The sequence below is a fragment of the Zootoca vivipara genome, chromosome 15 (genome assembly GCF_965207765.1).
Source record: "Zootoca vivipara chromosome 15, rZooViv2.hap1.1, whole genome shotgun sequence".
Lineage (NCBI taxonomy): Eukaryota > Metazoa > Chordata > Lepidosauria > Squamata > Lacertidae > Zootoca > Zootoca vivipara.
The window spans coordinates 20,293,595-20,317,904 of record NC_142598.1 but is presented as its reverse complement, the minus strand read 5'-3'; the positions used below and the strand labels follow the sequence as shown (position 1 = coordinate 20,317,904).

Below are 24,310 nucleotides of genomic sequence, written 5' to 3'. Positions count from 1 at the left end.
TTTTCTCCGCCCTCCCCCCCCCCCAAATTCTCCAAGCTCAGAGCCTTTGGTTAAAAAACAACAACCCTGTGCTTCATGGAAGTGCTGTGGGTGCCAGCAAAAAAAATGGCAGCAAAAAAGAGGTGACAGTACTCTCCATTGGTGAGTACCATGACCAACCCCCCTGCCCTGCTTATCTGTATAATGTTTATTTAGAAAAAAAGGAAAATTGGAAGTGCAAACATACATTTACATACAGGTAGGTAGCCGTGTTGGTCTGAGTCGAAACAAAATTTTAAAAAATTCCTTCAGTAGCACCTTAAAGACCAACTTAAGTTTTTATTTTGGTATGAGCTTTCGTGTGCATGCACGAAGAAGTGTGCGTGCACACGAAAGCTCATACCAAAATAAAAACTTAGTTGGTCTTTAAGGTGCTACTGAAGGAATATTTTCATACATTTACATATACATGCAGAAAAGCACACACGCAAAATCACAACCTGGTAAAAATAAATATATTGAAGAGTATTTCACCTTACATTTCAGTGAATGTATTTGTGCTTCAGAATAGCTTTTGGGTTTTTTACAGCAAAATCCTCTGTATGCCCTATTGAGTTCCGTTGAGCTTACTTTCTCAAAAATTTGGGTTTAGGGCTGCAGCCTAGAATTTTGGTGGCTTTTCATCCAGCCATTTAGTTGACAGGAGCTTAATGGTTCTCTAAATAATTTCAGGACCTTGAACCCACCCAAACCTCTCTTTGGCAAGAATTTAACATTGTTGCATTATTACCTTGTTGCATTTAAATAAATTATAAAGGTGTCAGTTCATTAAAGCATAATCAAGGTATGGAAGTATACAGAAGTGAAAGTTGGTTGTCTCTGGTTAGATCACTTTTTCTTAAGTGCGTGTGAAAAGGAGGAGGATATACATGAAAGAAGGCTTTTATATCCGAATCCTTTGCTCAAGGCACTTGGCTTGTGATTTCCTTCCTGCAATTTTCCCCCTGTGGTTATATTTATTGCACTGGGGAAAGAGGTGGGGGGAGTTGGAACTAACACAATTCATTCAAAGAGGGGATTAACCACTAGAAAACAATGCCAGGGAATCCAGACAATCTTGGTTTGTTATGTTTAAATTTCCCTAAAAGGAAGCGCAGTCAGCATAAATAAACATTTTTAATAGTGCGTTTCCAATATACAGAGAGCTTCATATACAGGTGAAACTCGGAAAATTAGAATATCATCGAAAAGTGCATTTATTTCAGTAATGCGACTTATTATTATTATTATTATTATTATTATTATTATTATTATTTGCAAATGCTTTCTTTTTGGAAATTCCACAGTAATAAAACAAATAGTTACAATAATACAAAAATAAACATCGTTATTACATTTCATTAATTACATTCCATTTGTAATTGACCCGCCTAACGACAAATAGCTACAATTACAACAAATAAAGGCTTGACATATCTTGCTTTGCATGTCATGCATCTATCTCATATATTGGTTTCACCTTTTAAGTTGCATTACTGAAATAAATGCACTTTTCGATGATATTCTAATTTTCAGAGTTTCACCTGTACACTAAGGCAGGTGCTTATGAGCAGCCAAAGCTGCAATGGGGCCTTCATTAAATCCACCTAATGAGTTCATGGTTTGTTAGTTATTTTTTGTTGATTTTCAAGATGGTTATATCAAACCAAGCCTATCTGCTGTTACATTGGTGTAGGTGAGCACTTCATACAGTATCGTTATATATTATATAACTAAAGGGATGTGAGACAATTGCCAAGTTGTCTATGTGCATGGTCTATGACATCCATATAGATTTGGCTATTTCTGGCAAAGAGATGTACATATTTTGATGCATGGTAAATTGAATAAAGTCTCACCATACTGCACTAAAATATGTATATTGTGGTTTTGCTTTACCCTGTATCAATTGTAGATTGGGCATTATCTTTTCTGAGATTGCAACAGACCAAATGTTCTTATGCCAAGATTGTATGGACAGGTTGTCTAACTCCTTCCTGTGCTGCACTCTTGAATTCATGGATGAGATGAGATTTTACCTGAGGTCTTCTCAACTCCCCCTCTTAGCTGCCCACCTTAGTGGGGAAAGAGGAGAGGGACATACAGGGATACTACTTTGGGCAGCAACCAAGTCATCTTTGTGTTTAGTTCGTCCACAATCTACATCATTTTGTTAACCCTCTTTATTTTTGTGGCCATTCAGCAAGGGGGCTGGGGACACGGCAGCAAGGCCAGGCTGAGCTACAGGGCCCAGAAACCCCCGGCAGCAGGCAGGGCAGGAATCCATTTTTTTGGAGGGGTGCCTGGCTCACACCCCCTCAAAATCCTGCACCAGGGGCTACAACCCTCCTGGTCCTCCCCACGCTACAACCCTGTAGTAATCTACTAAATGGACCAATGTTCTTGTTCAGAATAAGGCAACTTCCTGTGTCCTATGCAGTTATCTTAAATGTCTGCTGTTTCCCACTGTACACATTTTAACGTAATAAACTTCATCCAGCATATCTTGACTGTTGTATTTTATCCTCTAAGTCACTTCTTTCTTTCTTTTTTTTTTGGGGGGGGGGGGCAACTGACAAATGTAGTACTGTAGTAGCAAATCTCTCTCTCTCTCTCTCTCTCTCTCTCTCTCTCTCTCTCCCTCTCCCTCTCCCTCTCCCTCTCCCTCTCCCTCTCCCTCTCCCTCTCCCTCTCCCTCTCCCTCCCTCCCTCTCCACCAGGCAGAAGGCTGTCGTCTCAAAATGCCTACCAGTAATTATTTCTGAACTGAATGTTACTCTACTACTACTACTATTAAAACTCCTGTTCTGGAAAGTATACATTTAAATAGGATTTAAAGAGGGTGAAGACCTAGCAATACAATTGTACTGCCACAAGAGAGAGTGAGTTGCAGGAATGTTGTTGTTTAGTCGTGTCCGACTCTTCGTGACCCCATGGACCATAGCACGCCAGGCACTCCTGTCTTGCACTGCCTCCTGCAGTTTGGTCAAACTCATGTTCGTAGCTTTGAGAACACTGTCCAACCATCTCGTCCTCTGTCATCCCCTTCTCCTAGTGCCCTCAATCTTTCCCAACATCAAGGTCTTTTCCAAGGATTCTTCTCTTCTCATGAGGTGGCCAAAGTATTGGAGCCTCAGCTTCAGGATCTGTCCTTCCAGTGAGCACTCAGGGCTGATTTCCTTAAGAATGGATAGGTTTGATCTTCTTGCAGTCCATGGGACTCTCAAGAGTTGCAGGAATAATAAGCCTTAAATGAGAAAGAGCACCTGTCGTCTCTTCAGTAAGGTTTCTCCTCTCCTGCAGCATGGCACTTTCCAATGCTAACCTTGAATGCTAGCATGAATTGTGGTTTCAGTGTTATCTGCATTGTTATCAGTGTCTTTCTGCATGGAACGCTTGTTTGCTTGATGTGAGGTAGACATAAATTATTAGCTGGGCACACACCCACACCCAAAAGGTGTTTATTCGGAAGCTGTGAGAAGCCACGGAAGCTGTGGTGCTGCCGTTAGGATCTTGGAGGGGTGAATAGGGCTATGCTTGTGGGGTCGTTATTATAAAGCTTTTCTGTCCGTACAGGTTCAGTGCCATTTCACATAACCCAACTGGAATGGTTGCTTTCATATGTCTGGACTTGAGCCATGCCGATAGCAAATGGGTCGTGAGATTACGTCACTATGGTGAACAAGTGCAAACTTGCTGATAACACTTTGCTTTGTTAAATTCATCTCCTGCCCTTCTCCTTTCTGAGGACTTGGGAAGTAGCAATTTCAGAGGCGAAACTATAATAGAATATTAAATTAATTTAACAGTTACATAGAAATGAGAGAGGCAATGCAATGTAGTGTCCGGCTGGACAGACTTTAAGCTTGCAAGCTCTACGTTGCTTTTACTTCAAACCATGAAGTCCACCCACTAGAGCCAAACACCGACTTAAAGAAACAGCCAGCATGCACTTTGAATTAAGGAGCAAGACACATTTCAGCCCAGGATTTTATTTTCATTACTAGAACTGAGCTCACAAGTCTTTACTCAAATATTCATTCTAGGTTCCCCACCCCAACCCCCAGCTTTCTCCATTTCAGTAGCCTAATTTGGTGATGGAGTTGCTTGTGTTAACCAGTGGGGAGCCATAAATCCTTTGTGATCTACTGCAAATTACCCAGAGATCTGCCAGTAGATCCTGTTTTACCTTTGCCACTCCAGAGAGCCACTGTCAATCAATGTGCTGAGCTATACACATAGGCAGCTTCCTATGTGAGTAGTGGATAGAACATCAAATCCCACTTGGTCATGAGATTCGCTCTCTCTTTGCCTTACCTGCATCCACTATACAGTTGTTGGGGCTAAAATGTGAGACCCCTCTAAAATGTGGTTAATTAATCTCTGTTTAACCCTAGTAAGCTGAGCACCAGGTCAGGCTCATAGCATTTATGAAAGCTATTCTGCCTTTGAATTTGCTTGTTGTTGTTTAGCCATTTCGTGACCCCATGGCCAGGCACTCCTGTCTTCCACTGCCTCCTGCAGTTTGGTCAGACTCATGTCCGTAGCTTTGAGAACACTGTCCAACCATCTCGTCCTCTGTCGTCCCCTTCTCCTTGTGCCCTCAATCGTTCCCAACACCAGGGTCTTTTCCAGGGAGTCTTCTCTTCTCATGAGGTGGCCAAAGTATTGGAGCCTCAGCTTCAGGACCTGTCCTTCCAGTGAGCACTCAGGGCTGATTTCCTTCAGAATGGATAGGAATTTGCTAGACATACATAATTTTTAGAACAGTCTTCTCTACACTTTGGGAAGCAAAGCAACCCCCTAATAAACTTCTGAAATACTTTCTCATGAGACCCTTTTCTCGAATGAGCATCACATTTTAATTCTCCTTTCTTACAATTTGGCTTTTATATTTCTATAGTAATCAAGAGCTGCTTTTTTTTGTGTGTGGAGTCGCCCTAGCTGGTTTTCCTGAAGGGTTAATTGAAATAAGAGAAACGTGTGGTTTCAGCCATGCCCTTATACCCTCCTTAAATTGGCAAGGACACTTTTTAGTTTCGCTGATTTAAGGATTAAAGAATCCTGGAATTCTTGCCAAGTTTGTAAACAACTTCATTATATTTTGAAAGTCAGAGGAGAGCAGATTACAATTTAGAAACTCTGAAAACAAACTGACAATACATTATTGCAGAAACCATTTACTTATTAACATAGCTATAAGAATAAGGCAGATTTAAGAGCACCTTCAACTATCTTTTACTCCCTTGTACCGCATTAAAAAAAATAGTATGAATTACATGAAAATTAGGGAACTCCCAAAACACAGCTGCTCCTGTCCCAATCTTTTTTAAAACAAAACAAAACAGGCTTTTCCTTGTATTTCCTCTTATCAGTCTCCACAGGGCTTCTTGCTTATTACTTGGTTCCAAGAATAATATCCCAGAATGAAACTGAGAACTCAGAATCCTTCCTCTCCCACTTCACTTCCTATGGAGAGAAGGTTTACTAGCTACCCTCTAGAACAGGCATCCCCAAAACTTCGGCCCTCCAGATGTTTTGGACTACAATTCCCATCCTCCCTGACCACTGGTCCTGTTAGCTAGGGATCATGGGAGTTGTAGGCCAAAACATCTGGAGGGCCGCAGTTTGGGGGTGCCTGTTCTAGAAGATGCCATGTTTTATTTTGATCATGGGATCTCGCCAAGTACACAGCTAATCCTAAATCTAGGACCTCAGGTAGGTACCACACCACATAACGCCATTTATTGTGCTCCTCAGGAGGAGTAACTCTTTTACACATATTTACAAATACAGTATAGTTATAAGAAGCACAGCTGCATCAGATGTTCAGTACTTGTATTGGGTGAGATCCAGGTTGCCTCCAATATCTTCCTCCTCTTCTATAGGACTAAACCCTTTTATAGAGCTTAGGTACCACTTCTAACCTATCACTTACTGGGAGGAAATGAGTCCTTATCAATTTCCTATACAGTGGTACCTCGGTTGAAGAACAGTCCTGTTTACGAACGATTTGGTTTACAAACTCTGCAAAACCGGAAGTAGTGTCCCAGTTTGCAAACTTTACCTCGGTTTTGGTTTAAGAACGGAATTCCAGAATGGATTAAGTTCGTAAACCGAGGTGCCACTGTATTAGTACAATGGTACCTCGGTTGTCGAACAGAATTCTGTTCCGCAAGACCGTTCAACTTCCGAAACGTTCGAAAACCGCAAAGGGCGGTCGGCAAAGTCAATGGAGAAAAAAGAAAAAAGCGCAGTGGAAGCCATTCAACTTCTGAGGTGCATTCAAAAACACAAGCAATTACCGTATTTTTTTTCACGCCATAGGACACACCTGACCATAGGACACACCTAGTTTTTTAGAGGAGGAAAACAAGAAAAAAAATTGTTGTTGAGTTTCTTGGAAAATGGGGAAAATCCTGTTTTATGGTGTTCAACTCACAGTTCTGCAGCTTCTCTAGGAAAGGGACCCATTTCTACAGTTTCCAGACAGATAATCTAATCAGCCAGTCACATGTCGCTGGGGAAACAAGCAGCCTCTCTCTGCAGACAACAATTGAGGCCTGGGCAAGGGGCCTGGGCGGGGCGGGCAGGAGCTAGCTAGCTTCCTTATCTCCCTCCCCGATCATAATTTTAAGCTAAACTGAACAGAAAAACATGGTGAAGGAAACGTTTGAGAGAACTTTGCCACCCGCATGTCAACGTTACTGCTTGTGAAGGGCCAGGCCTATAATAAATAGTAAATGTTAACCAGCTTTTATTGACTGTGCTTAATAGCCCTTCTTTTTCTTACATTAGGGCGGAGACGCAACATTTAACCGTGCAAAGCTTCTGAACATAGGATTCACAGAAGCTTTGAAAGAATACGAATATGACTGCTTTGTATTTAGCGATGTTGACCTAATCCCTATGGATGACAGAAATATATACAAGTGTTACAGTCAACCCAGGCACCTCTCTGTGTCGATGGATAAATTTGGATTCCGGTAAGAGATCAATTGCTAACATGTATTCGACGCTAGCAAAAAAAAAAAAAAGTCACATAATAATAGCATGGCTGTTAATATCAAGGGTGGATTAATGTTAGGAACCTGTATCCATGTCGGCTTGCCTATTCTGCACTTGGATGTTTTTTTAGATACTTTACTTACTGTTCTTCAGCCAAGAGGCTCTCAGAACAGTTTATATAAATAATAATAATGCTTTTTTTAACAACAACAACAACAACATTTGCCTCGTGGGAAGCAATGCCTGAGATCCATTTTAGATGTAATGGGGAAGCCTTGTTTCCCACATGAATGAACTGTGGTGAACCCTTGTTTTCCTGCACACTCACTTGTCTCCTGGCACTTGACAGAGAAGAGGGGAGAGAGTAAACGGCTTGAACATGTACAGGAAATTATGGTTTATTGTCGTGGCTGAATTACACCTGAAGATGCTTGCAGGTTATGCATGCCACTTCATTAGGAACAAGTTTTGGAGATAGCAAATGGGCTGCTGCCATATTGGTGGGAAGATGATTACCTGAAAAGTGAAGTCTTGAAGTGTGTAATGTGCTAAGGGGGAAAAAAAGAATGCTGATAACTATGCAGTTAATTACATTCTGCTGTATTTCTGATAGGGCAGGAAATGAAAACTGTCCAACTTACCTGGGGTGGGGGAAGGGTTTAAGTGAATTCTGAGCTTACTACATCCTTTAAGACAGTCAAGATTTTGTGTGTGTGTTGAAGCACATATTTCTATGGCATTTATTGATGTTACACTTTATAATTGTTTTAATGGAAACCACCCAGAGTGGCTGGGACAACCCAGCCAGATGGGCAGGGTACAAATAATAAAATTGTTGTTGTTGTTGTTGTTGTTGTTGTTGTTGTTAATGCAATTATTAATACTTTAACTTACAAGTGCAACTAGACGAGCAATCCTAACATCTTGGTGATAGCTAAAACTAGTTTTTTTTTTTAATGAGTTGCCTTTCTCTCTTTCAGCTTGCCTTACAATCAGTATTTTGGAGGAGTGTCTGCTTTGAGCAAGGAGCAATTCCAAAAAATCAACGGCTTTCCCAATAATTATTGGGGCTGGGGTGGTGAAGATGATGACATTTATAACAGGTAAGGCTCCTGTGCCTCCCAATTAATATAGATTTCTTTCACTGTTTGGAGGAGGAGGAGAGGGGGATGGCTCGTCTGGCAAACTGAAATGTTTGAATAAGCAGGACAGTCGTCATAGTGTGACATTGAATCCCATTCCATGTGTGCACTCACTATAGGAGGCGCTTCTTTACATCCCACAGTTGGCCAAGAAAGCGGCCGCTTACAAGCATGTGCCAGGAAGTGGTGAAAGAAATCCCGCTGGCTACGTAATCTGTCCCCAGCTGCCACACCTGCCTTTCTGGCTGTGACATTAGCAAATAGCTTAACTTGTTTGTATTTCAGCGTGAACTCCAGACATTAGCCTGCAGCGGCTTGTATCCAAAGAGGGCCAGGGAATGGTGTTCCTCCATTGTTTCCTTTTCCTTCCTGGCTCGCTGTCAAACGGAGCTGGCAGAAAGCAGGAGATCCTGGGACAGTCTGGTGCTCTACACTGCGCCGGGGTCACTGTTCTCCTTGTCTCTTTAGCGCTGCTCACTAAGCTGGGGAGCAAACAAGAGTCTCTCTTCCCACTGTCAGGGTCAAGCCTTTGGCAGACAAGTGTTTCCATTCAGGCTCTTTGAAAGCTTGCTTCCTCTTCACTAGTACTGTAGGGAGGCATGCTGCTAAGTCTTTGGAAGTTCCACGAAGTCTTTACAGAGTAATGCCAGGATGTTCATGTCTTCGGAGGATTAGAAAACATGGGGAGTATGGCTTGCAGGCACAGCAGTATGGGAATTTAAGATGCTTAAGTCTTAAATGCTTTTTTAAAAAAATGTAGACTGTGTTTTACGAATACTGTCAAAGGAAATGAATTCACTGTTTCATTTTCTCAAAATAAAGTTACTGGGGCTCTGGGAACCCTGGTCAGACTTCCTATTCTTTTAATTCAAAGTGGGCTGAGCACAGGATGTTGGAACTGTCAGAAGCCAAAGGAACTCTGAGCATGCTCAGAAGTATCCTTATTGTATATTTTCATTTTATTTAAAGAACGGGCGTTCCAGTAATGGTAGAGGGCCGTGATGCTAAACGTTAAGCCAAATGTTAACTCTGTTAAAAGTTAAAAGCAGAGTTACAAGACCAAGAGTACCTCCTTTTCCATTTCCACTGTTGCTCAGAAACCTGCTTTTCAGCCCTCAAGCCCTTTATTGGTAGGCTGAAGACATGTTTTTAGCTACTTCCTATTTCAATGCTCCTTAAGGTGAGCCATTCTTGACATGAGAAAGTAAACAGCTCTTGACAGTTATTTATTTAGTTAATAAAAAAAATTCCTTCAGTAGCACCTTAAAGACCAACAAAGTTTTTATTTTGGTATGAGCTTTCGTGTGCATGCACACTTCATCAGATACAGATTATCAGATTCATCAGATTTAGTTAGTTAGTGCCACTTCTACCCCCCTCACTCCCATAGCTGAAAAACACAATCTAAACACAAAAGTTGGGGAGTTGGGAAAAGTCGCCCAACAAAACTAAAAGTCAAATGAAATGGGTTGTACAGACTAAAAGCCAGGCTGAACTGTAAGAGTTGGGGGGGGGGCAGGCATGGAGACTTGTAGGCCACCCAGAGCAAAAGCATCCTGACTCTTGCTTAAAGGAAGAGAGCCCCCAATTCCTTTTGGAAACGGTTCCATAGTTGAACTGTTCTTACCACTTCTTAAACTGCAGTGCACAAAACTAAACACCAGTGCCCCAGATGGTGACTGTGTACGCACATCCGAAGCACACTTTGCCTCTCAAAGAATTCTGGGCACTGTGTTTTGTGAAGGCTTGCTGGGAACTGTGACTCTGTGAGGAGTAAACTACAGTACCCAGAATTCTTTGAGGGGGTGGGGAAGTACTTCAAATGTGTTTTAAAGGTATAGTGTCTATGCAGGCAGCGTCTCACTAATGTGGAATAAACAGGAACTATTACTGCTTATGACTTGGAAACCACAGTTTTGTTAACGTGGCAGGAGCCTTTTGTGTGGGGGGGGGGAGGGCAACATAACCTGGTCTGGGAAGAACTTGGAGAACATAAAGGACATTACATTATAGAGCAGGGGACAGGCAGAGAACAGTTTGTTGAACAAAAATTATTGTGGAAGCCTTCCAAGAGTCTTGGCACTTAATCTGTATTTCCTGATTCTGCAGCTGCCAAATATCTCTTGGATTACTAATTATGACTGGGAAAAGTTACATTAGAATTTGAATTTTTAAGAAGATATTGACTTCTTTCTGGATCAACCTTCAGCCCAATACAGTGAGGTAGTGCCATCCGAATTCACAGGGACTGAACCAGCATGCAGACAGAGTAAAAACTGGTCTTTATATCTCCTTTCTATATACTTGTGAAAGTGACACAGAATGCTGTGTGAAGCATTCTGAACGTTTGGAATTGTGCTGTAGATCAGTGTTTCTCAACCAGTGTGCCTCCAGATGTTTGGGGACTACAACTCCCATCATTCCTGACCACTGGTCTTGCTAGCTAGAGATGATGGGAGTTGTAGTCCCAAAACATCTGGAGGCACACTGGTTGAGAAACACTGCTGTAGATAATGATGAGATAAGTGTGCTATAAAGCTATAGAGAAATAAGTGATAATGTTATTTCACTTTCATTTGAAATATGAAACTTTCAGCTGGACTGTTATGTTTCGTTCCATGGGCATCTTCAAAGCAGGGATGAGGAAACTGATGATGTTGGACTTTATAGCACTCTTGACCATTAGCCATACTGGCTATACCAGGGGTGTTCAACAACACCTGGAGGGACACAGGCTTCCCATGCCATCCCTGGTTTAAAGCATGGTTGTGCTTTTATATGAAACAACAGCCTCTCCATTTGTGTTCCTTTTGCAGGATTGTTTTCAAAGGCATGAGAATCTCCCGCCCAGATGCTGCAATTGGGAAATGTCGGATGATTCGCCATTCGAGAGACAACAAAAATGAGCCCAACCCACAGAGGTAGGTCCTTCTACATTGCATTCAGTACAAACATTTTCAAATAGTGCAGGCATCCCCAAACTTCGGTCCTCCAGGTGTTTTGAACTACAATTCTTATCTTCCCCGACCACTGGTCCTATTAGCTAGGGATCATGGGAGTTGTAGGCCGAAACATCTGGAGGGCCGCAGTTTGGGGATGCCTGAAATAGTGGTATTGGGTGGCAGCCGGTGGTCTCTTTCATGCTGCTAGGGGGCTTTCTGATCTAGAAGGCTTCCTTCATTGGGAGGTGATTTCCATCAATTTCCCCCCCTTGCAAGCTCCCATACTGTTCAGGAAGTTCCTTCAAAGCAGACCTTGGAGGCTCACAGGGGGCAGGAATTTGCAAAGTAATAATAATAAAATTGCCTACCTTGCTTTCTGCAAATGGTAGCTGTGACTGGGTGAAAGGAGCTTTCCGTCAGCATGAAGACAGAGGGCCTTCTCGGTAGTGGCGCCCACCCTGTGGAACGCCCTCCCATCTGATGTCAAAGAGAAAAACAACTACCAGACTTTTAGAAGACATCTGAAGGCAGCCCTGTTTAGGGAGGCTTTTAATGTTTAATAGATCACTGTGTTTTATTTTTCTGTTGGAAGCAGCCCAGAGTGGCTGGGGTATAAATAATAAATTGTTGTTGTTGTTGTTGTTGTTGTTGTTGTTGTTGTTGTTGTTGTTGTAGTTGTATACAACACATCCCCATTTTGCTGGCTCTCCGTTAATTTCAATATCTAACAGTAAAGAGACTTGTATGGCCTGCTCATATTTAGAATTGGTTGCTGGGGGGAGCAAGGTGGGGGGCTGTCTTTTTACAACGGAAAGATTTTACAAGTGAGGGGTACTTAACCCTGTCATTCTTCATCTCCCTCTGCTCAGCAGTTCAACTATTTTCCTCTCTAGCCCAGCTCCACCTCTGCGTCAGAGCTGAGCTTGGGAGAGAAAGATGCTTGAAGTGATAGTTCACAAGGAAGTAATTTGGGTTGAGGGTTTTGTTGTCTACCTGCACACACTTTTTTTGTAAGAAAGCGAAACTATTACTCCTCTTTTAGATGTGAATGAAGCAGGCACACGGGTGGAAAAGTCTGCTCCCTACCATCATGGCTTCTAGGCTCTAAGCCCAGGCATCCCCAAACTGCGGCCCTCCAGATGTTTTGGCCTACAACTCCCATGATCCCTAGCTAACAGGACCAGTGGTCAGGGAAGATGGGGATTGTAGTCCAAAACATCTGGAGGGCCAAAGTTTGGTGATGCCTGCTCTAAGCCAAATGAAAAGCAAGAGATTGTTTTATGCCACTTTTCAGCCCTGAGTCCTAACGCTTCTTTGCGAAACTTGAAAGCTTGCACCATATCTTGAAACTATTAGCTGGTTCTTTTTTTAAACAAAAAACAAAAAAAACTTGGAGCTGCCTCTAGGAATCACTTTATTTTTATATACCAGTATATATATTAAATTTTTATTCACTTTTCTTTTTCTATCATTACATGCATCTCATATCAATAACATTTATATTACATCACCTCTTCCCTTCCCTCCCGGGCTTCCCTCAGCTTCCATTTCTGGTACGTTTCCCCCTTATTACATACTGCTGTGTCTTAAAAGTCCACCATATCATTTCTTTGTTATTTTAAATGTTCTTTGTTAATAAAGATGGGAGTGTTTATTTAAATCCTGCCATCAAGTCAATAGTCTTCTTTTGTTTCTGCAAATATATTATAAATGGTTCCCAGTCTTTTTCAAAGTCACTGTTGTCCTATTAGCTGGCTCAATAAAATACCATCTCCTAGATTTCTGTCTGATATCAGCACAAAAATGTTTATGTTAGGTTTGAGCATTTGGGACATAAAATATTTTGTTCTCTTCGCATTAGCCCGAATGCCCTTTCGAGGAGGCAAATGAAGATTCTGTTTGCAAATTGAGATTTCCCAACATTGAATCTCTCTTGTTCTTACAGGTTCAACAAAATTGCTCACACAAAGGAGACAATGAACTCTGATGGCTTAAACACTCTGAAATACACAGTAGAACGAACTGAGAAATTGCCATTGTATACAAAAATCACAGTGGATATAGGATCACCAAAAAGCTAGCATGGCAGAGGTGCGACAGAAGACTTGGAGAACCCTAAACAGGGGCTGCTCATCCTATCAGAATTTTATCCCTGCTTTTTATTACAATCAACGTGAAAAAAAGGATGCCTTATTTTGCCATTCTGAGGCCTTTCATTTGGATGGACAATTAAGAATTTTAATCTTAAAACTCTTGCTATGTGTGACTCTCTTTTAAAGTTTAGAACTGTTTGTAGGAGTTCGTAAATATGTCAATTTTTCAGGGAAATAGTAGTGACATATGGGCAAAATCCACTGGGAAGTTTTGCTGTGCTAGCCCCATGGAAATGTTTGAAAGCTGCCTTTGTGCCTCAGTGGGGCTTGCGCAAGAGAGCGGCATCGTTGACGGTGCCCATTGCTTACTGCCATGTTCTCCACTATAAATAACAGTAGCACAAACTTGGGGAAATACTTCTGCTCTAAAATGGATGGTGTATTATGCAATTATGGACCATTCCCCCCCCCCCCCCAATTCAATTTTAAAATTAGGTAATGTTTATGAAAATTCAGTGCCGTGGTTACCGTATGAAGGACTGGAAAATGCTGCTAAAATTGTTTTTGAGTTTACCTCTTTTGATACAGCTCCCCATTCTTGCCGACAGGAATGTTCTTGTCTTCATAGCTATTGAAACAACCTAAAAATAAAAAAAGAGGGAAGAGAAATAGGATTATCAAAAAGGGGGTGGGGTGGGGCTTCGATTCTGTTCTGCTGGCAGAGGGAATTTTAATAACTTGGGTCTCTTTTTCCTGAAAAGTGTCTTTGCATGGCAAAAAATTTTAGGCTCTGACTCTGAGAGCAAAGTTCTCAACCCAGTTATCTGTTTGGCGTAGGTTTCTGTCCACCACAGAGAAAAAGCACAGTGAACGGGACTGCACAGTATTTATTTGAATCCGAATTGATCTTTCCAGCCTCCTTGAAGTTGATCTTGAAGTCCTCCTTCTGTCTTGGAGCAAACTGAATAGTTGGAGAGATCCCAAGTTCAAATACGCATGCTATAGTCCGGAGATCATGCAATGCTTTCTCCCTTCGGTGAGGGAAAGAGGTAGAGGGGCAGAATGCGAGCCTGAGACTTGGGGCCAAACCTATGAGATGTGGCCCATGGATGCACGAAAAGCATTCTGCATGCATTTTGCCCTGTTAAAAATTCACTTGCTTACCTGAGTCAGTCCATCTGTGTGTAGTGTTAGCATCCCTGTTGTGTGCACACTCAGCCTCTTGCTCACTGGCAAACTACTGCCACACTTGAATGAATGGGCCAGGTATTGCTCAAGGTAGTGCTTCACAAAGCCTGAAGGGCACTGCCTTGTGTATTGGAAGGTCAGGCGACATTCACTGTGCTTCCCAGTTTGCAGTGTGGGCTTGCCTCTAGAAGCACGCAAAGTAGCAGTGTGTGCAGTGCAGCCAAAGATTTCATAAGCCAAGGAAGCCCGTTTCCATTTGTAAGGCAACGGCACCTATGCAAATAGGTAGGATTTCAGGGAAGGTGCAGCAATAGATAGACTAAGGATCTGGGGTTCACTAAATAAGCAAACTATATGAAAGCACCTTATTAAGCAGTGAGTAGGAATTTGCCACTCTTCGGAGGGGGGGGGGGAAACGGGTTGGCTGCACTATGCAGCTTGGGCCTAGGCTGCCTCTGTAGTCTGTAGCAGTGGATGAACTGTTGATTTGTGATGTAACTCCCTTGCTTGAGGTCAGTGGGCCTGCAAAGCGTCATTGTCAATGATGCCTGTAAGTCCTTGACATTGGGGGGGTGGGGTGGAATAACTTGCATAAGTACCATTTCTTGATTGCCTTATTCGTGTATGCTGAATTTCATATTCCTTTTTTTACTGTTACAATGCAATCTGTTTCTCACCGAGGAATGGCAAAAAGGTCTGTAATTCTGGGTTCATAAGGTAGTCTCTCATATATATTTTTTAAAAAAATATTTTGTCAGATACGTTTACTATTCTATTGTATAAATGTCAAACAAAAAAAGTTATTTTTCCTTGCAGTGTTGTGTGTTAAAACGTGAAATTCGCAGTTTTTATTTTTGCAACATGTTATTGAAAGGTTTGCAGGGGGTTGTATATAAAATAGCGCCATGAGGCAACATGTTAACACCATCAATACAAGCTGCAGGCAAAGTCACATTTAAACCAGACTAAAAAGGGGGTTTGTGCACTTTGATTTGTATAAACCAGGCATCCCCAAACTGCGGCCCTCCAGATGTTTTGGCCTACAACTCCCATGATCCCTAGCTAACAGGACCAGTGGTTGGGGAAGAAGGGAATTGTAGTCCAAAGCATCTGGAGGGCCGAAGTTTGGGGATGCCTGGTATAAACCATCCTTGTGAGGTTGGTGTGCTCCTTAAAAGGGTGGCCTTTTTAGTATATTGCTTGAGGAGATAAAGACATCTAAAATATTTTTGTGAATTCTCAAAATAGCCGTCTTGCATGCCTTTGAAACTCAGGCCCTATTTGGATGTTGTGTTTTCTCCCTGCCCTCTCTGTACTGTCTGTGTGGAGAGGTGACATGATCGCAGTGCTGTTAGGTTACAAAATTTAGAATCATAGACTCATCGAGTTGGGAGGGATCCTGAGGGTCATCTAGTCCAACCCCCTGCAAGGATGGAATCTCAACTAGATACTTCTTCCAGAATGTCAGAATCTGTGTTTATAGCATCAGGCGTGCTCAAAACCATCATTCATCCTCATAAATGAATGAGGATGGGTTTTAACTTTAGCTTTCTCCTGCACAGCCTCCTATTTCTGTGGAGGCCCATAAGTCATTTCACCTCATTTTTAATGCCTTGCATATAGGAGCATAAACAAGGCAGAGACTTGCGACATCTTATAAAGGCCAACAAATATGCCAATAAGCTTCTGTGGAGCGCTTCATCAGATGCATGAAGTGTACTTCTGAACTGGCAAGCAGTTTCCACGTTCCTCAGAAATCTCCCAGTATCTCCTCAGGCGACAGCAGCAGTCGCCGCTGGAATACTCACTGTTCCTCACGCCCAACCTAGTTTTAAAAGGATGGGGAACTTAACCTGCTTTCCTGCACTCTTGTAACCTTGGGACTTTTCCACTCCACTTCCTCAGCTGTGCTGCCGAAGGAAAGCTACCCACAATTCATCTAGTCCTAGACAAACTGAGTTGGAGATCTGCTGCTGTCACTATAAGTTCTGCTGCTAGGGGAAGAAAATATGCTGGTGGAATTCTGTTCTGCAAAACCAACTTGCCCCTGCTTGGAGACAGATCCTCTGTTCTGCAGTCATCCACCACGCTTCTCCAACTCATCCTATTGCACTGAGCATGGGCGTAGGCAGGGGGGGCAGGAGGGGGCAATTGCCCCCCCTAGAAGCAGGGCCACTGGCCAGCCTGCCCCACTGCCCGCCCGGTGCCGTCTCCCTTCTCCCTGGCTGGCTGTGGGGCGGGCGGCGGGAAAGCACCAGAGCCGCGCAAAGCGTTTGGCTGGCTTTCCCTCCCTCCGCCCCACAGCCAGCAAGGGAGAAGGGAGACGTCCCTTCTAGCCGGCTGGCTGTGGGGCGGGCGGAGGGAAAGCCAGGCAACCGCTTTGCGCGGCTCTGGGGCTTTCCCTCCACCTGCCCCAGCGATTGCAGAGGGGGAGGAGGGGATCGGAGCAGCCCGATTTCGGGCTGATCCTGGCTCCCCCTCATCCCTTCCTATCGCGGAGGGGGAGTCAGGAGTCGGAGCAGCCCGATTTCGGGCTGCTCCGATGTGGCCCCGCCCCCGCCCCTTGGCCCCGCCCCTTGGCCCCGCCCCTTGGCCCCCTGATTTTCATCCTGGCTACGCCCCTGGCACTGAGGCTATTCAGCGATGTGAACTACCATAGTTTGCTGGCTGCGGCTGATGGGAGTTGTAGTCCAAAATACCTGGAAGGAAAATATTAAGGACTTCTCTCCCACCACCCCAAATCCCCATGGCTCCTCTCTCATTCTGTAAATCACAAAAAAGAAGTGAATATCTAAACCAGGCAATCTTGCCTTTACTCAAGAGCAGCATCCCTCTGATCATTTGAGAGAATCTTTTTTTAAAGATTACCGTAAATATCTCTGAGGGGATCTCATGTGTAGTCATTAATTTCTCTTCACAGTGAGAAGGGAGGATACAACCCTGTTCTGTGGAGAATATTGTTCAAACAGGTCCTGAGTTTCCTAACTTTAAGAGGTTTTGACTTATTCTAATTTGATAATTAAGGGGGAGGGAGGAATACAAAAAATTGAGCCCTTTTTATTTAGTTGGTAATTTTTTATTTAGCTGGTAGTGTGTGTGCGTGTGTTTCATTCATGCATGTTGGGTTTAACTTCTTTATTTATTTCAAAATACTGAGCCAAATGCTTAGCCTTTTACCATTGGGTGTGTGGGAAGAGGGCAGAACAACTTAAATATCTGTAATTGGAAGTGTATGCCTTCCTCTCATTTTAAATATGCTCACTTATGTTTGGAGTTGACTGCAAACACTCTGGAATGTGCCTTAATTGAGAAGTAACCGGGGATTATTGTTTTTTAAGTCAATCAAATGTTAAGTGCATTTTGAACCAGGGGGTCTGCTCAGGTATTTCTTATAGTGGATATACATCTTGCTATAGTAATTGACTTGGGTTGTTCTCCATCCCTTTCACCTAAGTATTTGGGGAGGAAACCATACTGTGCTGTATATTTGCATGGAGCATTCCCCTGAACCCTGATAGCAAGCAGCCCCAGAAGAAATGAGTGGGCTGGGGAAGCAAGAGTATTGAAATGCACACACTAGCACAGGCATCCCCAAACTGTGGCCCTCCAGATGTTTTGGCCTACAACTCCCATGATCCCTAGCTAACAGGACCAGTGGTCAGGGATGATGGGAATTGTAGTCCAAAACATCTGGAGGGCCGAAGTTTGGGGATGCCTGCACTAGCACCACAGTCTAGCTCAGACATATTTTTTTCTTGCAGTGGCGGGGCAGTCCACCCATATAACCCAAGACATTTGCATCCGCACCATACATTCAAAGCACTATTATACTACTGTACTTGAACAGACAGGGAGAATCCCAAGAACTGTATCACAGAATCAGTGAATTGTAGAGTTGGAAGGGACCCCAAGGATCATCTCATCCAACCCCCTGCAATGCAAAACTCTGCAGCTCTCCCATACGGGGATTGAACCTGCAACCTTGGCGTTAACAGCACCATGCTCTAACCAAACTGAACTATCCAGACTGACTGTAGTTCAAAGGTTTGGGGAAACTAGCTCTGTGAGGCCAGCACCCTTGACAAACTACAGTTCCCAGATTCGTCCATGTCTATTAAAGAGGTATGGTGCTATTTTAAATGTATGGTGTGAATGTGGTGTCGTTTATAAGGATGAAATATTCACTTTCCAAATAATAAGTGAACAGGCCTTGGAACACAGCTGTATGCTCCAGTACGGTGGGTTTTGTTTTTTTTAAGTTATGGAGAATAGTGCCTCCCTATTATTTTAATGTATCCAGTAGTTAAGGAAACTAAAAAACCAAGCAACCCGTGCCTGTTGTTGAAATGACCGGTCTTTTAGCTCTGCGAGAGCTACTGGGATACCCACCCTCCAGAAATAAAATTGCTCTTTCTGGAAATTTCAAGTTAGTCTTTCTTCCTCAGAAAGCAGGTATGTAGGTTACGTATTGCAAGCTGGAGACACAATAGTTTTTAAGAGACTTAAATATTAAGCACATAAGAAGGGTCTTGCTGGATCAGGCCAGTGGTTCATCTAGTGCAGTGTCCTGTTCTCACAGTGGCCAACGGGATGCGTGTGGGGGGAAACTAAAGCATGTTGTTTGCAAAGCACTTTGCTTCCCACGGCAGATGCACATATTATTTTTGTCCCACTGTTCTACCACTCAGGTCAGTTTTTTAGGGTTTGGGGAGTGATATAGACACACCCGCCCACCAAAACAAATTAAAAGCGTGGTAAAATTGGGCGGAGCATGCACACACCTCTCTTACACTGCCTTTAACTCTCAGAATAAATTGCCCCCTCTCTCTCTGGCTTCATTGGACTTTGGAAGGCTTTAAAAACCCTGTCCAAATCTGGTCAAGGATGTCGTTAGGGGGAGTGGGCACATAATCGTACTATGCAAGCAACTTTTTATGTTGCACATCATAAATAGCTTTGATGTGTGTTTTTGTCTCTTTGTGTGAAGATCGGGGGGTGTGTGTCATAGAAACCACATTGAATTACCTGAGAATACGTTTTTGTGCTCTCGGCTTCAAAGGTTTTGATGAAAGTGCCTTTAAAATATGTTCATAGCAAGGGGAGGGGAGGGGCAGGGGGGAGGAATTGCTCCACAGAGCAGCATTTGATAAATTAGCATTGCTGTGGCTTGGTGACATATTTTATTTTGCAAGAAACTACATTAAAGACATTGTGTAAACAATAAAAGTTGGTGTTTTTAATTCTACAGAACGTTTCTGCTCTTATATTTTCAATCCTTTGGTGGCGCTTCTCCCTTGGCTCCCAATCCACAGATGTTAAAACATAAACTTGTTTTTAAAATTATGGAGCTTCAGAGAACATTGTATGGTTGCATGTGATTTTGTTTTCTATGTTCACAATTGGTTTGTTAATAGGGATTATTCTCATTATTGAATGGTATCGTTGGCCTGAGTTCTTGGTCCCAATCCGGGATTGGCAGTTCCCATTTAAATTAAGTCCTCTACTGAAATTAAGGAAAACTATTGTAATAATTTTTTATTCGTTTTCAATTGCAATCCAATAATAGCCTCATTATAACAACATCGGTTTATAATACAATTATTAATACCAATCGTTCAAATACTGAATTATATAATCTAGATAAAGTGGCTCCCCGCGTGCTAGATTTAATGAATTGAAATTAAGGGAAACTATTGTTGCCACTGCAGTATGACTTTTTCTGTCATCACCTGTCACATGAGGTCATGTGTTGCAGCTCCTTTCCCTCCCCAGTGTTGGGGCGCCATTTTGGATTGTTTTTGGGAGGTAAGAGTATATTTAACACATGTTCAAAGGCCAACTCTTTAATTTTTTGAGATTAAAATGGCCCAAAATTAGTGTGCGGTGAGACCATTGCTTGTTGATTCTATCTGGTAAAAGGCAAAAAAAAGTAAAGGACCCCTGGACGGTTAAGTCCAGTCAAAGGCGACTCTGAGGTTGTGGCGCTCATCTCGCTTTCAGGCCGAGGGAGCCGGTGTTTGTCCAACAGCCAGCTTTCCGGGTCATGTGGCCAACACTATACCGCTTCTGGTGCACAGAGGACCGTGATGGAAACCAGAGAACATGGAAACGCCGTTTCCCTTCCCGCCACAGCGATACTTAATTATCTACTTGCACTGGTGTACTTTTGAACTGCTAGGTTGGCAGGAGCTGGGACAGAGCAATCGGCGCTCACCCCGTCCGCGGGGATTCAAACTGCAGACCTTCCAATCGCCAAGCCAAAGAGGCCCGGTGGTTTAGACCACAGCGCCACCCGTGTCTATCTGGTATAGTAAGATGGTCCACAAAGGATGGTCAGCTCTCAACCAGGTCATCCATGACAGCAGGCTATGCAACCTCTGCTTAAAAACCTCCAGGGAAGGAGAGTCCCCAACCTCCCGAGGGAGTCCGTTCCACTGCCTTAATACCTCTTACTGTCAGAAAGTTCTTCCTAATGATTAGCCGAAGTCATGGGCCACATTCCCTTGAGAAAAATCTGTTCAAGTGTTCCTGGGTCCGAAAAGGTTGGCGGCTCCTCCTCTGTGGGTGTTCAAATGCTTCCCCTGTGTCTTCTGTGTGTTTATAACTTTTGATCACCCAGCTGGTAACTGTTCAGCTCCAGGTTCCTAACATTAATTAACTAGGCCTGCTCTGTTGGGTACTTGAATGAAGCTCCTGGCCTCTGGAAATCTTGACTTCATACGCAATACATATTTAAAGCACCATACTACCTCCCCACAAGTTTTCGTGAGAACTATAGTTTGGTAAGGGTGCTGGCAATTGTAGCTCTGTGTAGACTAGGGAGCTGGGTATGTTTAGCCTGGAGAAGAGAAGGTTAAGGGGTGATATGATAACCATGTTCAAATATATAAAAGGATGTCATATAGAGGAGGGAGAAAGGTTGTTTTCTGCTGCTCCAGAGAAGCGGACAAGGAGCAACGGATTCAAACTACAAGAAAGAAAATTCCACCTAAACATTAGGAAGAACTTCCTGACAGTAAGAGCTGTTCGGCAGTGGAATTTGCTGCCAAGGAGTGTGGTGGAGTCTCCTTCTTTGGAGGTCTTTAAGCAGAGGCTTGACAGCTATCTGTCAGGAATGCTTTGATGGTGTTTCCTGCTTGGCAGGGGGTTGGACTGGATGGCCCTCGTGGTCTCTTCCAACTCTATGATTCTATGATTCTATGACTACAGTTCCCAGAATTATTCTTTTTAGGAGGGAAGTAACGAGATTTAAAGTGCTTTAAATATGTGGGCCTATGCAGCCCTTATTATTGCAACCTCCACCTTCAGAAGATTTCACCACACATTGCCTACATGCTTTGCACCCCCTAGGACTAGAAACCTGCCTTAACTTTTAAAAAGTGATTATTCAGGACTTGTACAGAATTGTGTACAGCTCTGGCTCTAAACCAGCAGCATGGGAGAGCACTGGTGGAGGAGAAAAAGATGAGTTATACGGAAACATCTTTCATATGGTTAATGGTAACATTGATAGCATTCTAAAGCAAAAATGCATCAGAAGTTCTATTCAGGCCCTAGCACTAAGGGTATGGGATCTCCTGTTTGTAAGGACCATGTTTTTCAGGTTATAATAAACCACAGGCCCAGGCAGCAGAAGCCAGGACTTCCTTCTCCAAAAGTGCTGGTGGACGAGCAAAGAATAAATTTTGAAAATGGCCTGTGCCACTACCGCATTGCTGAAGGGGAAGAACAAAACTTTCCTACAATATCCAGCAATTTTTTCCTGAGAAGGGAATTCCTTCCATCCCAACTACCAATATAGCAAGTACCGTATTTAAGATTTTGAGGATAAAACCAAGTGCCAGAAGTGGTCCTCAGCTGTGTATTACCTACTGTAACAAAGCAAGACATACATATTTACCAGCATTAGTAAGCAAAGCTGAGGACATTTTTCCCTCTTCAAAGGTTTCCGTCTCTTGGGAGCCTGCCTGAACATGGGAACTTTCCTCCTCAGTAAAACCACAGGTCCCCCTATAACTCAACAGCCTTTCCAACTGTGGCCAGCCAGAGGTTTCTGGGCATCTTTCAAACCCAAACATGGAGCCAGCATCCTTGCCCTGTTAGAGACTTTGAAGAGGAAGGCTTCATTTCGCTATCATGTTTAGAAGCAAGCCTAAGGCTTTAAAAGTAAAAATCTGCATACAGATTTGGATCCAAAATCCCAGGTACCAACTCCTGCACTACTCCCTACACCCATTAAGAGGCAAGCAGTAGCATTCTGCCTGAAATACAGCTTTGGAACAGTCTTTGAGGGCAGCTCTACATGCAGCAAAAAGCGACAATCACATTCTTGTTGGGTTTTTTTTTTTTTTTTTGTTTAGTCGTTTAGTCGTGTCTGACTCTTTGTGACCCCATGGACCATAGCACGCCAGGCACTCCTGTCTTCCACTGCCTCTTGCAGTTTGGTCAAACTCATGTTCGTAGCTTCGAGAACACTGTCCAACCATCTCATCCTCTGTCGTCCCCTTCTCCTTGTGCCCTCCATCTTTCCCAACATCAGGGTCTTTTCCAGGGAGTCTTCTCTTCTCATGAGGTGGCCAAAGTATTGGAGCCTCAGCTTCACGATCTGTCCTTCCAGTGAGCACTCAGGGCTGATTTCCTTAAGAATGGATAGGTTTGATCTTCTTGCAGTCCATGGGACTCTCAAGAGTCTCCTCCAGAACCATAATTCAAAAGCATCAATTCTTCGGCGATCAGCCTTCTTTATGGTCCAGCTCTCACTTCCATACATCACCACTGGGAAAACCATAACTTTAACTATACAGACCTTTGTCGGCAAGGTGATGTCTCTGCTTTTTAAGATGCTGTCTAGGTTTGTCATTGCTTTTCTCCCAAGACGCAGGCGTCTTTTAATTTCGTGACTGCTGTTGGTTTTACTGCATGCAAATTCAGTGGGAAGCTGTGGCCACATACAGATTCCCAGCCTGCGGACTTCAGTATGTTGCTGTATCTACTGCTCAAGATATACCAAATGGCTTCTGGAATGCATAGCACTGTTGGCCAGTTAAAGAATTGTTGGTTGATTAACCTACGAACTATTAATCGGCCGCAGGAGCCAACTCCTAGGAGCTGAGGGCATTTGGGTCCCCCAATAAAATATTTGATGGGGCCAGGGCCCCCAAGGTTAATAGGTGTTGCCATGGGCATCGTGTGATCGATTATGCACACCCCACCCACCCAGTTATTTTATTCCTCCCTGTAACTGGCTGATGACATTCAAATAAAATGTGCCTAAAGCTCAGTTCGTGTCTGTTCTAGGAACTGGAGAAATGTGATGAATACACCGAAAGTTACTTTATTAAAAATATTTCTATAATGTTATTCATTTTTTAAAAACCCCACCAAACTTTAATAAAAAAAGGTAAAGAAAAAGGTACTTAATAGTAGGAAAAGCCATCTTTAAAATTTCCCTGTTCTTTCCCTGTTAAAACAGGGCACTTATAAACAAATAGCCAAAGGCAGTTTAAAATGGGTCCATTAAGTCTCAGCCCAACCAAATAAGATTTGCCATTGTTTGATTAAAGCATCCAGTAAATTTATCAGTGAAACCAATTACAGCTTGCGGCTCTAGGAATAAGTATGAGACTCTTACACAGAGCAGGAGATAAAGAGGTTTTTTAGAGGAACATGGTCAATGACGCAAGAGCCGGGGAGCAGTCTGCACAAACAAGAAAAACTTTGTTTGTCTAGTTGTACATAATGTTTGCAAATGTCAGGAACTGTCACCTGTGGATCTACAACTGAGAACATATGGAGCAAAGTCTTGGCTGTAAAGAAGAAGTTTTTCTACTGTGCAACTGAGCAGAAAATCATTAGGATTATTGCCAGCCACTTAAATATCTCACTTAATGACTTGAAATCTATTAGGTTTGGCAGAGAC

General features: G+C 43.0%; 1 protein-coding gene and 1 long non-coding RNA gene across 3 annotated transcripts in view; one reads left to right on the top strand and one right to left on the bottom strand.

Moving 5' to 3' along the window:
* Window positions 1-15,194, top strand: part of B4GALT1 (beta-1,4-galactosyltransferase 1) — a 47,572-nt gene extending 32,378 nt beyond the window's left edge. Inside the window, exons 3-6 of one of the 2 annotated variants that reach the window (XM_035140728.3) lie at window positions 6,817-7,004; window positions 8,007-8,129; window positions 10,985-11,089; window positions 13,056-15,194. In XM_035140728.3, the coding sequence (XP_034996619.1) occupies window positions 6,817-7,004; window positions 8,007-8,129; window positions 10,985-11,089; window positions 13,056-13,191 (552 nt within the window). In that variant the 3' untranslated portion in view covers window positions 13,192-15,194. The remainder of the gene's footprint in view (window positions 1-6,816; window positions 7,005-8,006; window positions 8,130-10,984; window positions 11,090-13,055) is intronic. The other variant, XM_088659051.1, reaches the window with a different exon arrangement.
* A 2,349-nt stretch (window positions 15,195-17,543) lies between these two features.
* LOC148683408 (uncharacterized) lies at window positions 17,544-19,635 on the bottom strand. The gene is made up of 2 exons (XR_015947358.1): window positions 18,111-19,635; window positions 17,544-17,967 (listed from the first exon to the last, which is right to left on the bottom strand). It is a non-coding gene; the product is annotated as an uncharacterized LOC148683408 (long non-coding RNA).
* Between the last annotated feature and the right edge of the window lie 4,675 nt (window positions 19,636-24,310).